The sequence below is a fragment of the Sapajus apella genome, unplaced genomic scaffold (genome assembly GCF_009761245.1).
Source record: "Sapajus apella isolate SASKATOON/1434 unplaced genomic scaffold, GSC_monkey_1.0 scaffold245, whole genome shotgun sequence".
Lineage (NCBI taxonomy): Eukaryota > Metazoa > Chordata > Mammalia > Primates > Cebidae > Sapajus > Sapajus apella.
The window spans coordinates 463,494-475,766 of NW_022437185.1; the positions used below are offsets into that span (position 1 = coordinate 463,494).

General features: G+C 41.6%; 1 protein-coding gene across 1 annotated transcript in view; it reads left to right on the forward strand.

Annotated features, from left to right (window-relative positions):
* Positions 1–12,273, forward strand: part of ANKFY1 (ankyrin repeat and FYVE domain containing 1) — a 68,644-nt gene that overhangs the window by 29,507 nt on the left and 26,864 nt on the right. The window contains exons 4-5 of the mRNA XM_032271695.1: positions 6,008–6,143; positions 11,986–12,109. Of these exons, the coding sequence (XP_032127586.1) occupies positions 6,008–6,143; positions 11,986–12,109 (260 nt within the window). The remainder of the gene's footprint in view (positions 1–6,007; positions 6,144–11,985; positions 12,110–12,273) is intronic.

Sequence of the window (12,273 nt, forward strand, 5' to 3'; positions counted from 1 at the left end):
GTCATTCAGCTCTCCTGGAATGTGTGCTGGGTAGCGTCAAGCCATTCCAGATGGCAGAAAGCATCCTCCTTGATTCCTTTCATTCTGGTTGGGAAAGTTGTGCCCTGAAGAATCGCCTGGAAAGCTTGCACTGTGCAGTGGGAGGGCATAGTTTCCCAAACTCTGTGCTGAGGCACCCCCAAATGCTTCAGCAAACTCAGGGGGGCTGTGTGATACTTAAATTTTTAAGAGAAGCATAGCAGTATTCAACATCTGTTGGCTACTGTATGAACTACTAGCTCAAGGCTGTTCAGTTTCAGCATTAAATCATACTGTATTCTTTCAGTGACATGCTAAGTTTAGAATGTGCTCGCAAAAAAAGAATATTCTCACAAATTCTTTGATAGTTCTCCCTTCCAGGGTGGATTCAGATTCTCCTCTTCAGTATAGGCTGATTCACCTTTAATACGTGGAGTGTGGTAGAAGTGACAACATGTGACTTGAGAGATGGCTTCATCAAAGGGATTGTGGCCTCCTCCTTGCTCTCTCTTTCAGATTGCTCACTTCGGGGGACATTAGTGGCCATGTCATGAGGACACTCAAACAGCCTTGTGGCCTCCTGCCAACAGCTGAGTCCCATGTCCAGAGATTCTCTTAGCGCTCAAAAGAATCTATTTTATCTGTGGTTATATTCTTTACTTAATCCTGATACTGCTTTTGGGTTCTTCTCACCAATCTTTGGTTATGTTAAGTTTGTTGTCTTGTGTTGGCTTAAAACAAATAAGCAGATTTGGTTAGGTTAATTGTTCTTTTTATTTATATTTAGCCAATTCAATAATTTATTTTTATCTATATTAAATCTTTCTTTGGAATTCATTTGAATTATTTTTTCTTTTTGAGTTGAATTACTGTATTTTATCTCATTTTCTTTTCTTTTTTTTTTTTTTTTCTGAGACGGAGTCTCACTGTTGCCCAGGCTGGAGCGCAGTGGTGCGATCTCGGCTTGCTGCAACCTCCCCTCCTGGGTTCAAGTCATTCTCCTGCCTCAGCCTCCTGAGTAGCTGTGATTACAGGCAGCCACCACCACGCCTGGCTAATTTTGTATTTTTAGTGGAGACAGGGTTTTGCCATTTTGGTCAGGCTGGTCTTGAACTCCTGACTTCAGGTGATCCACCCACCTTGGCCTCCCAAAGTGCTGGGATTACAGGCGTGAGCCACCGCGCCTGGCCAGGGCTTTTTCTTTATGGTTAGTTTTCAGCAGCTTGATTATGATGTGTCTGGATATGATTTTCTTCTTGTTTGGAGTTCACTAATCTTCTTGAATCTGTAAACATATATCCTTTGCCAAATTAGGAAGATTTTTGATATTTTTCTTCTCTAATCTCTTTCATCTCTCCCTGTGACGCTCAAATGGCTCATGTAGTAGACTTTTCATTACTATCTCGTGGGTCTCCTTGAGTCTCTATCTTTTTTCTCTCTCTTCAGATTGGGTAATTTCTGTTGACCTAGCTGTTCACTGACTTTGTCTCCTGCCATTTTTATTCTGCCCTGGAGTCTTGAGTGAGTTTTACTGCATATATTAATTTTTTCTGTTTTATAATTTCCTTTGTTCTTTTTTATAGTTTATCTACTGAAGTGTTCATCTTTGCATATCAAGTGTATTTTCCTTTAACTCCTGGAGCATAGTTGTACCTAATGTTTTCAACTCTTGGATAAATCCAACCTCTGGGTCATTTAGGGGTTGGTATCTGTTGATTGTCTGTTCTCCTGAGAAGTAGTCACATTGTCCTAGTTCTTTCTATGCCAAAAAGTAATTTTCGATTTTATTGTGGACATTGTGGTATGTTCTGTTATGCTCTGTCGACTCTGGGTCCTGTATAAACCTCTGGAAAATGTTGACTTTCTAAAGGTCCAGACTACAAGTTCCGTTTCACCTTCTGTGAGTAGGTATTTAAATATCACTTCAGTTCTTAAAGCCGGGTTGGGGCTATTTCATGTATGAGTAACTCAGAGGTGAGCCTGAGGCTTGTGTGGGTTCATTCACAGAATTATCAGATCTCCTTCTCTGGCTCTTGACTCTGGAATTCTTCTCTTTTTCATCCAGAAAGATGGCGTTTTTAGCCATCCCCAGGGTCACTGAGGCAGTTCTGCTCCTTTACTGGAGTCCACCGTCAGGCAAAGCCGTGGGAGAGGAGCAAAAAAGAAACTCATCCCCTGCGGTTGCTGCTTCAAGTTTGCCTCCCCATCACTTCACCTGCTTTTGTGGACTTTTCCAAGTCTTTAGGTTGTTATTTTGTACCATGTCCAGAGTTTTTGGCTATAATCAGTTAAATTGGGATGAGTTGTTCTACTGCCATGACAGAACTAGGACCGCTGTTCTTTTATTTCTTTTTGAGCCAGAGATTATTTAGAAATATAGTTTGAGGTTTAATTTTATTCCCGGGAGGTTATATTTAAGGATACATCCTTAAACCGACTAAAGAGGAGGATTTTTATTGATAAAGATGATACAGTCTGCCAAGATTTTTTAATTTTATCAAACAGAAATTTTTATGTGAAGTAGATTAAGAAAGAAAAAGGGCTGGGCATGGTGGCTCACGTTTAGAATCCCAGCACTTTGGGAGGCCGTGATGGGCAGATCATCTTAGGTCAGGAGTTCAAGACCAGCCCTCATCGCTACAAAAATACAAAAATTAGCCAGGTGTGGTGACGTGCTCCTGTAGTCTCAGCTACTGGAAAGGAGGAAGGGGAATCGCTTGAAGCTGGGAGGTGGAGGTTGCAGTGAGCAGAGATTGTGCTACTGCCTGGGCAACAGAGGGAGACTCCGACCCACCCCCCCATCCCCCCAAAAAAGAAAAAAATGATTGGAAACTCAGAGAATTTAATTAAACCAGAGTCATAATAGGAGATTCAGAACACCTTTCTCAGCTTTTCACAGATTAAAAACAGAGGATTTAAAAACAACGTCAGCCAGGTACTGTGGCTCATGCCTGTAATCCCAGCACTTTGGGAGGCCAAAGCAGGAGTATTGCGTAAGGCCAAGAGTTCAAGGCCAGCCTGGGCAACATGGCGAAACTGTCTCTACTAAAAACACAAAAATTAGCCAGGCATGGGGGTATGTGTCTATAGTCCCACTTACTTGGCAGGGTCAGGTGGGAGAATCGATTGAGCCTTCGAGATTCAGGCTGTAGTGAGCTGTGATTGCACCATTGTACTCCAGCCTGGGCAACAGTGACCCTGTCCCTAAAATAAAGAAAATAAAGTAAAAAACAAGTCATTTACCTCAGTATGTTTCATTTAATGGTTAATTGCATACAGCTCAGTTTATTCCCATCCATTTCAGATGTCTTGCAAAAAACATTTATTTAAAATTCAAATCAAAACAAAAAACTAGGCCACGTAGAAAATCCTAAGGTCTCCAAAGTATGTTTATGTGCATCCTGGACTGCAATGAAACAGAGTCAGAAGTTTGAATGTTACTTTGCTTTTTGTACTTGACGTCACAGAGTTTTCTGGCTTGCATGCCGGGCCTTCTGAGGGGATGATTACCTCCATCACGTGGGACTCAGAGGCCAACTCCTTTCTCTTCCGAGGCCACTCCTTTTAGAGTGAACTCCTGTTTTATGCAGTCATCTATCTGTTGCCACCACTTGCTTACATAGATTGGAAGCGGATAGGCTGGACAGTTTACCCAAAAGAACACAGTTGTAGCACATACCCTCCTTCCTGTTCATTGTTCTCCGCCTACCCTTAGGCCACTGGCTGCTTAATCTGAGTCATAGAGTGAATTTCTTGTCCTTTTTTTTGAGACGGAGTCTTGCTCTGTCACCAGGCTGGAGTGCAATGGTGTTATCCCGGCTCACTGCAACCTCCGCCTCCTTGGTTCAAGCAGTTCTCCTGCCCCAACCTCCCGAGTAGCTGGGATTACAGGTGCACGGCATTGTACCTGGCAAATTTTGGTATTTTTAGTAGAGACGGGGTTTCACCTTGTTGGCCAGGATGGCCTTGATCTCTTGACCTCGTGATCTGCCTGCCTCAGCCTCCCAAAGTGCTGGGATTATAGCCGTAAGCCACCACGCCTAGCCAAGAATCAGATTTCTAATAAGTTCTCAGATTGAGGCTGAATCTCCTAGCCCAGGACCACACCTTGAGAATTACTTGTGCTGACCATGATTTTAAGTATTCTTCTTACCATCACTCTTCTTATTCTGACTAGTCAAGAGTTAACGCTAGATGAAATAATAGTTTAGATATTTTGTACTATGATGCTCATCCCAAGCATTTCTCTTAAGTTGCTGTACAGTCTTTATTTTAACTTAAAAAGATTGCACAAGTAATTCATGTTCCTTAAGTAAAAATAAAGCTAACAGTAAAATTAAGCTAAAAGGAAAATTAGTTATAAATTATCCCTGGGTTGATATTTTAGTATGTATCCTTCTAATCTCTTGAGAGATGGACACAGAAAAATGTGTGTGTCTGTCTCTCAATGTGTGTAGTGTGTAGTGTATTTTATATATATATGTATGCATGCATACACATGAGTATATGTAACAAAAAGCAAGACCTATTTTTTTTCCTTTTTCTTTGTTTTTTCCGGCAGGATCTTGTTCTGTCACCCATGCTGGAGTGCAGTGGTGCAGTCACGGCTTGGTGCTGCCTCAACTTCCTAGGCTCAGTTTACCTTCCCACATTGGCCCCCTGAGTAGCTGCGACTACAGGCACATGCCACCACTAATGATACGTGCCCAGCTAATTTTTGAATTTTTTGCTTAATTTTTTCTTATTTCTGTAGGTTTGGGGGGACAGGTGGTGTTTGGTTACATGGTTAAGTCCTTTGGCGGTGATTTCTGAGATTTTGTGTAATTTTTGTATGTTGGTAAAGTCAGGATTTCACTGTATCGCCTGCACTGGTCTTGAATTCCTGGGCTCAAGCCATCCGCCACCTTGGCCCCCCAAAGCTCTGAGACAGGCATGAGCCACTGCACCAAGCCAATGAGATCTTATACAAGCATTTTTAGCCAACTTTTCAAAAAGCCTATGTAGTAAATCTCTTATGTTGAATATATATCTGCATAGTTTTAACTGCATTTTTCCAGTGTGTATGTATATTGTAATTTAATTAGCTCTCCATTGTTGGACTCTTTTGTCTAGTTTTTCATTATTAATAATACTGTGTTGAGCATCTTAGTACATACGTTTTTTCTGTATTTGTCCAATTATTGTCTGAGGATAATAATCTACATATGTAGTTGCTGTGTAAAAGGTTATGTTCTTTAAAAACATCTTTGCTGGTCTGAGAGATAAAACGTACTCTGGTTTAAATTTGTGTTTGGTTATCAGTAAGGTTTATTGGCCATTATTTATCTTTGTGAATTACCTATTTATATCCATTGCCCATTTTTCCACTGGGTGTCCGTCTTTTTATTTGTAAGGTATTTTTATTATAAAGAATGTGAGCTCCGGCTGGGTGAAGCAGCTCACATCTGTAATCCTAGCACTTTGGGAGGCCAAGGCAGGAGGATTGTTTGAGCCCAGGATTTCCAGACCAGCCCAGGCAATACGGTGAAACCCTGTCTCTACAAAAAGCACAAAAATTAACCTGGCACGCTAGCGCGCACCTGTCGTCCCAGCCACTCGGGAGGCTGAGGTGGAAGGATCACTTGAGCCCAGGGAGTTCAAGGCCTCAGTGAGGTGTGATTGTGCCACTGCATTCCAGCCTGGGGGACATACTGAGACCCTGTCTCAATAGAAAAAAAGAATGTGAACTCTTCATCAGAGGTTTCAAATATTTTCCCCAATTTATTCAACAGATGTTTAGTAGGTTCACTTCCCCACTCACTGCTCACAGCAAAACTTTAGAGTCAGATGCTGCCCAGACTGCTTAGATACCATTTTTAATGGCTGTGTAATATTTCCTTAAGTAGGGTATACTGTAATTTATTAGCCTCCAATTTTAGGAGTCCCTCGAGAAAGTCTGAGCATGTCATTCAGTGCTTTTTCAGTTGTTCTCTCTGCTTTGTTTAACCAGATGCTAACCCTGAGGTGACGATGACAATGCTTCGCTGGATCTATACGGATGAGTTGGAGTTCAGAGAGGATGATGTGTTCCTGACGGAATTGATGAAACTAGCAAATCGGTTTCAGCTACAGCTCCTCAGGGAGAGGCAAGTCACAGCAGATATATTCAAGCACCTCAGATGGTGGTGGCTGAGCTTTAATTATGCCGAGCTCTGGGAGAACAGCTGCTTCTGCTAATGTAAATAACTTCTGCAGGGTGTTCTCTTAAAGGCTATGGTGGGGAGAGAATTTGTTATCTCCCTTGCTTGGCGTTGTAGCTAAATTCTGCTAAAGCTTTTGCTGTTTTCTTTCACTGCTCTGTTACCTGAAATTACACAATTTTATAAACTGAAAAATTAAATATGAAATAATGTAATCCAGTGTCCAGACATGGAGCTTTCCTTCCCTTTCTGTTTTCCTTGACATTTTACTCTATTTTCTGATATATCTAGTTGAATGAAGTCCTTAGGCGTAGTCTCGTTGGAAACAATGAATGCCAAAATTAATAAATGAAAATATTGTTCAAATAAGTTTGATAGCCAGTGTTCCAGAGAACTCACTTCAGTGAAGTTACTGCATTTTAGGTTGTCAAGGAGGTAGCATGCTGTGTTTTTATGTTGCATTTTCTCTGTTGCTCTCCCAACTTGGCATTTTAGAACAACAGAAAACAAAACGTTCACTAAATAATGTCAGACAGTATGTCCTACAGCGTCTGTCTTCTGGAGATGTGGCTCTTGGTAATCAGCTTGGATGACGGAGTGTCTTTTTACAGCATTTAGTGATCTTTTGTATTTCACTGGGTGCCTAAAGGAATGGCTGTTCTCCTGGGTGAATGAAGAGTTGGTTTCAGCCATCAAGAGGCACTCCAGCTGTTGCTGTGTTTTTCCCCAGAGAGCCCAGAGAGACTTTGCTGCCTAGAGCTGCTCGCTGTTTTGTCACGGGGTTGCTGTTTTCCTGGGAGGACTCATTGTTCCCCCACATGAAACCAGTAGACGGCCGACTCCTGTCTGTTAATTGACGTGGGTTTGCCTGCATTTTAATATCTAAATCCAGTAACAAAAACAAAAGCAGGTCCACAGTCTATAGATGCATACAGTATTAGGTTTTTAGCAAAGCTAACTTTACTATTGAGGCCATTCAGTTAACGCTTTCATTTGTTTGTTAATTTGTTTTGGTGAGTTTTGGTGAGAGTGAAACGAGACTGATTTTAATTAGAGCAAGCATGATTTATGTCTTTATATTTTTTCCAGACTTCCTGAGCTTTCTCCTACTGACCTTGTCAAACTTGCTTATATAAATTGAGTTGCTTTGATATAAACGTTTGGGTTGGAGTAGTTTAGAGCATTGTAATGTGTGTAATGGATTCTTTAATTAAACTCTTGTGTATTGACTGAGTAGGCTTCATAACTGTCAACATTACCAGATGCTTCATTTTATATTGTTGGATGTGATTATTGGCTTATTATCTGTCATGGCTTTATTAAGAGCTGAAGTGGAAGACACCAGGAGTGGATTCAAGTGTCGGCCTTTAAAGGGTCACAGAGTGCCCACTGCTGTCCTTGAAAGGAATGACATGTTTGAGATGGCGACTGAAAGGGTGCCCACAGAGGCAGGCACTTCAATGTGAGGCAGGCTTTGCTTTTTTGGTAATGTAGGGATCTCGGCACCAATTGAATGAAAAGGAAGTTTTGATAGTAAGAATTATCAGGAAAATACTTTTTTTCTTTTTTTTTCTACCGTGGAGGACACACTGATGAAAATACTCTTTTGCTTTTTTTTTTTTTTTTTTGAGACAGAGTCTCACTGTGTCACCCAGGCTGGAGTGCAATGGTGCCATCTCGGCTCACTGCAGCTTCCGCCTCCAGGTTCAAGTGATTCTCCTGCCTCAGCCTCCTGAGTAGCTGGGATTACAGGCACCTGCCACCATGCCTGGCTAATTTTGTATTTTTATCAGAGGCAGAGTTTTACCATGTTACCCATGCTAGTCTCAAACTCCTGACCTCGAGTGATCCTTCTGCCTCAGCCTCCCAAAGTGCTGGAATTACAGGCGTGAACCACTGCACCTGGTTATTTTATTTATTTATTCATTTATTTATTTATCTTTTGAGATGAAGTTTCACTCTTGTTGCCCAGGCTGGAGGGCAATGGCGCAATCTTGGCTCACTGCAACCTCCACCCCTGGTTCAAGCAATTCTCCTGCCTCAGCCTCCTGAGTAACTGGGATTGCAGGCGCCCACCATTATGCCCAACCAATTTTTTTATTTTTAGTAGAGACGGGGTTTTGCCATGTTGGCCAGGCTAGTCTTGAACTCCTAACTTCAGGTGATCTGCCCACCTCGGCCTCCCAAAGTCTTAAGAGGCATGAGTCACCACGCCTGGCTAATTTTTTTAAAAAAAGAGAGAATTAATGTATATACTAAAAAATGATAGGTAATATTTTTCTCCTTAGAAAATTATAATACATGTTCAGTGTGTGATATTTGGAAAATACAGAATGATGTAAAGAAAAAAGTCATTTGTAACTAAATCACTGTTCACCTGTCATTTTTCTTTTCAGTAATTTTTCTTTTTCCCACATACACTCAAGAGTGATGTGAAAACTAGACAGGAGTTTTTGGGATGTTTAAATATATGCTTGATTTTATACTTTTAAAATTAGGTTTATTGTTTTTGTACATCCATATCCTTCTGTACCCTAAAGTTAAAAATAATAATTTAAAAATTCCCTTTGGGTGAAAGTTAGTCTGTCTTGCTATTTTTAAAGAGAATATAGGAACCAAGAATCTGAATTTCTAAATAAGATTACGTGTTCATTGGTTGCATAAATCATGTCAGTTACTATTTACAATCTATCCAAATGGCAAATGGCACTCTGGAGATCCTAGAATTGGTGACAGTGAAATGTCTGTCAGCTTTAATAAAAGAGCTGTCTTCCTGAAACATATTTGAGTCCCTTGGCACAATATCATTTGACAGTGAAAAGGAGAATGGAATTTTCAGATTCTCAGCATTTGTCTGTAAAATTGCTTTGTAAAAGTGCTCTACAAATGTGAGTCATTACTTCCTGAGATCACACTGTGTATTAGACTGCCTGTTGTTAGGATGTTAGGAAGGCGGACTGAATATTAGTTGTAAAAGTGGTAAAAGCTTCATATATCTGAAAAGAGGATTTTTCTCCTGAATGCTCTGATTTCATAGCTGAGGTTAGAATGACTTTGTCAGATGTTGACATGGTGTGCTACAGGTTTGGAGAAGCCAATGATACAGAAAACTGAGGCTTAGAAATATCATGCTGTGTACGGTACTTACGTTCTTGTTTATTATAACTTATTAATATAACTTACTTAGATATTATAACAACATGATTTTTAAAGTGCCCTGGATGCTTCCTTACACCAATCAGTTATGTTAATTAAAAACAAAGCGCCCAGCCTGGACAACGTAGTGAAACCTCGTCTCTACTAAAAATACAAAAATTAGCCGAGCTTGGCTGTGCGTGCCTGTAATCCCAGCTACTCAGGAAGCTGAAGCAGGAGAATCACTTGAACCCAGGAGGTGGAAGTTGCAGTGAGCTGAGATCATGCCACTTTACGCCAGCCTGGGTGACAGAGCAAGAGTCTGCTCAAAAAAAAAAAAACCACCACCAACAGAAAATACCAAAACTTTGACAGGTCTTAGTGTAAAGCAGGTGCCTGCATTTATTGCTAAATAGAGAAATGACACCAAGATTACGTTCTTGCTCCTAGCCTCTCCTTTGTGAGTTTTGAAAGTGTGTTCTTCATTCTTCCCAGGTCTTTCTTGTGACCTTCCTTCTTTCTTCCTCCATCACCCCCTCCCGTAGTCCTTTTCTACTCTGTTACCTGAAGCTCATCCGTTAAGACTGGGAATTAGCTGCTAGCTGGTTATTGTTAACAGGACTGACGTCCACGAATGTGGGTTATTAAAATCATATGCTTCTTCCTTAGTAAAGGAATTTCAGACTTGAGAGACGGGCTAGGAGAGGGCCCTCAAACTTACGAGCATATCGACTACATACCTCAAGCTGTGCTGAGTGTAACTAGTTCTCCTCCATCTTGACAAACAACCAAGTATTCCTCAAACATCTGAAGGAGAGTAACATCTTCATTTTACAGAGGAGGAGACGGCACAGAGAGCCCAAGTAATTTGGCCCCTAAAATTTAATGGGTCTCCACTTAGGTCTTTCTTAGCTCACTGTTTATTTATTTTGCTCTGTCCACCACATTCTGCTTTTGTGTTTTGGTGGCTGCTGTTGGTGGGGAAAACAATGGTAGATGTCAGGAAATCTCGTGAAACCATACTAGTTCTCTGTGGCTGCCCTTGGAGGTGAACCTGATTTGGAGGGAGTTGTGGAGGCAAGGAAGCTGAAGGACTATGCCCTGGCCTTCTTTTCCCCATAGACCTGGTGTCATAGGAGACCCTCTAAGGCTTCCAGGAATTCTGGGATAGAGGAAGTATGGTCTTTCCAATGCTGTATCTTCCAGACTACGATGTGGTCCTGCTCTTGCTACTAGAGACCTGTTTGCCTGCCTTCAGCTCTCTCTTCTCTGATGGGTAGTTGATGTTTTTTGTTTTTTGTGGTTTTTTTTGAGACAAGGTCCCCATCTGTCATCTAGGCAGGAGTACAGTGGTATGATCATGGCTCACTATAGCCTTGAACTCCTGGGCTCAAGTGATCTTGTCACTTCAGCCTCCTGAGTAGCTGGGACGACAGGCACGCGCTACCATGCCTGGCTAATTTCTTAATTGTTTTGGTAGAGAAAGGGTCTTGCTGTGTTGCCCAGACCGGCCTTGAACTCGTGGCAACAAGTAATCCTCCTGCCTTGGCTTCCCAGAGTGCTGGGATTACAGGTGTGGGCTTCTGCACCTGGCCATGTTTTCCTTTTAATGATTCTGAAAGAATCTTGTTTTTGTTATTACCTGACTTTATGAGGACATCCATTGTAGCCCATTTTTCTCTATTTTGGTGTACTGTGGTTTTATTGTTGTACTAGAAATCTGATTTTTTTGTTGGGTTGGGGGTACTATGATTTGGCTATTTTTTCTATTTTTTTTTTTTAAACAGAGTCTTGCTCTGTCGCCCAGGCTGGAGTGCAGTGGCATGATCTCAGCTCGCTGCAACCTCTGCCTCCTGGGTTCAAGCAATTCTTGTGCCTTAGCTTCCCGAGTATCTGGGACTACAGGTGCCCACCACCACACTCAGCTAGTTTGTTTTCGTGTTTTTAGTAGAGACAGGATTTCACCATGTTGGCCAGGCTGGTCCTGAATTCCTGAGCTCAAGCAGTCTGCCTGCCTCGACCTCCCAAAGTCCTGGGATTACAGGCATGAGCCACCATGCCTGGCTGATGTGTCTGTTTTTTTCTAAACATTATAGATACTGTAGGTGGACTTTTAAAATACAACTTTATTGAGTTATAATTCACATACCATGCACATTCATCTTACAGAGCTTTTAAGGAGGTGTTAGTTACTGAGGCATAGAGCTCGTGTTTGAAACTATTTCTGACTCACACCGTTCACATGACACAGTTGTGCTAGTGGGAACTAAAGCCATGTTCCATACAACTACATGTCCTTTGAAGGACAGAGGTTGGTCCATTTTGTGCTTGATTTGACAACTACCTGTCTATACGATCAGCGAGTGTCACATGCTTACTGTTAAGGCAATTGAGGTATTATGCTTAGTAAGTTCATCTGCATATTAGTTGGATTCTGACCAGAACTGAGCAATGAAATATCATAATGAAATTCTAGTACTTTTAAAACTTGGAGACCAACTGTAATTTATTCATAATACTTTGTTGAACCTTACCCCATAGTGTTATTAACAGGACATAGCCAGCCAGTACGTACACTGATTATTGCTTTGGTTTGTTCATTTATGAGTATATTTGTCTGGTAATCCTGCTGATCATAAATACTCTCTTACAGATGTGAGAAGGGTGTTATGTCTCTAGTGAATGTCAGGAACTGTATTCGCTTTTACCAGACGGCAGAGGAACTAAATGCCAGCACCCTGATGAACTACTGTGCAGAAATTATTGCAAGTCACTGGGTGAGTGAGAGCTTGAGGGGTACTGACAAAGCATTGTAACCGAGACCGAGGCCTGGGACGTAGCTCCATGGGAAGGTACCTCTCTGGCACCGCAGTCAGGGACCGAGGCCTGGGACATAGCTCCATGGGAAGGTACCTCTCCGGTACCGCAGTCAGGGGACCAA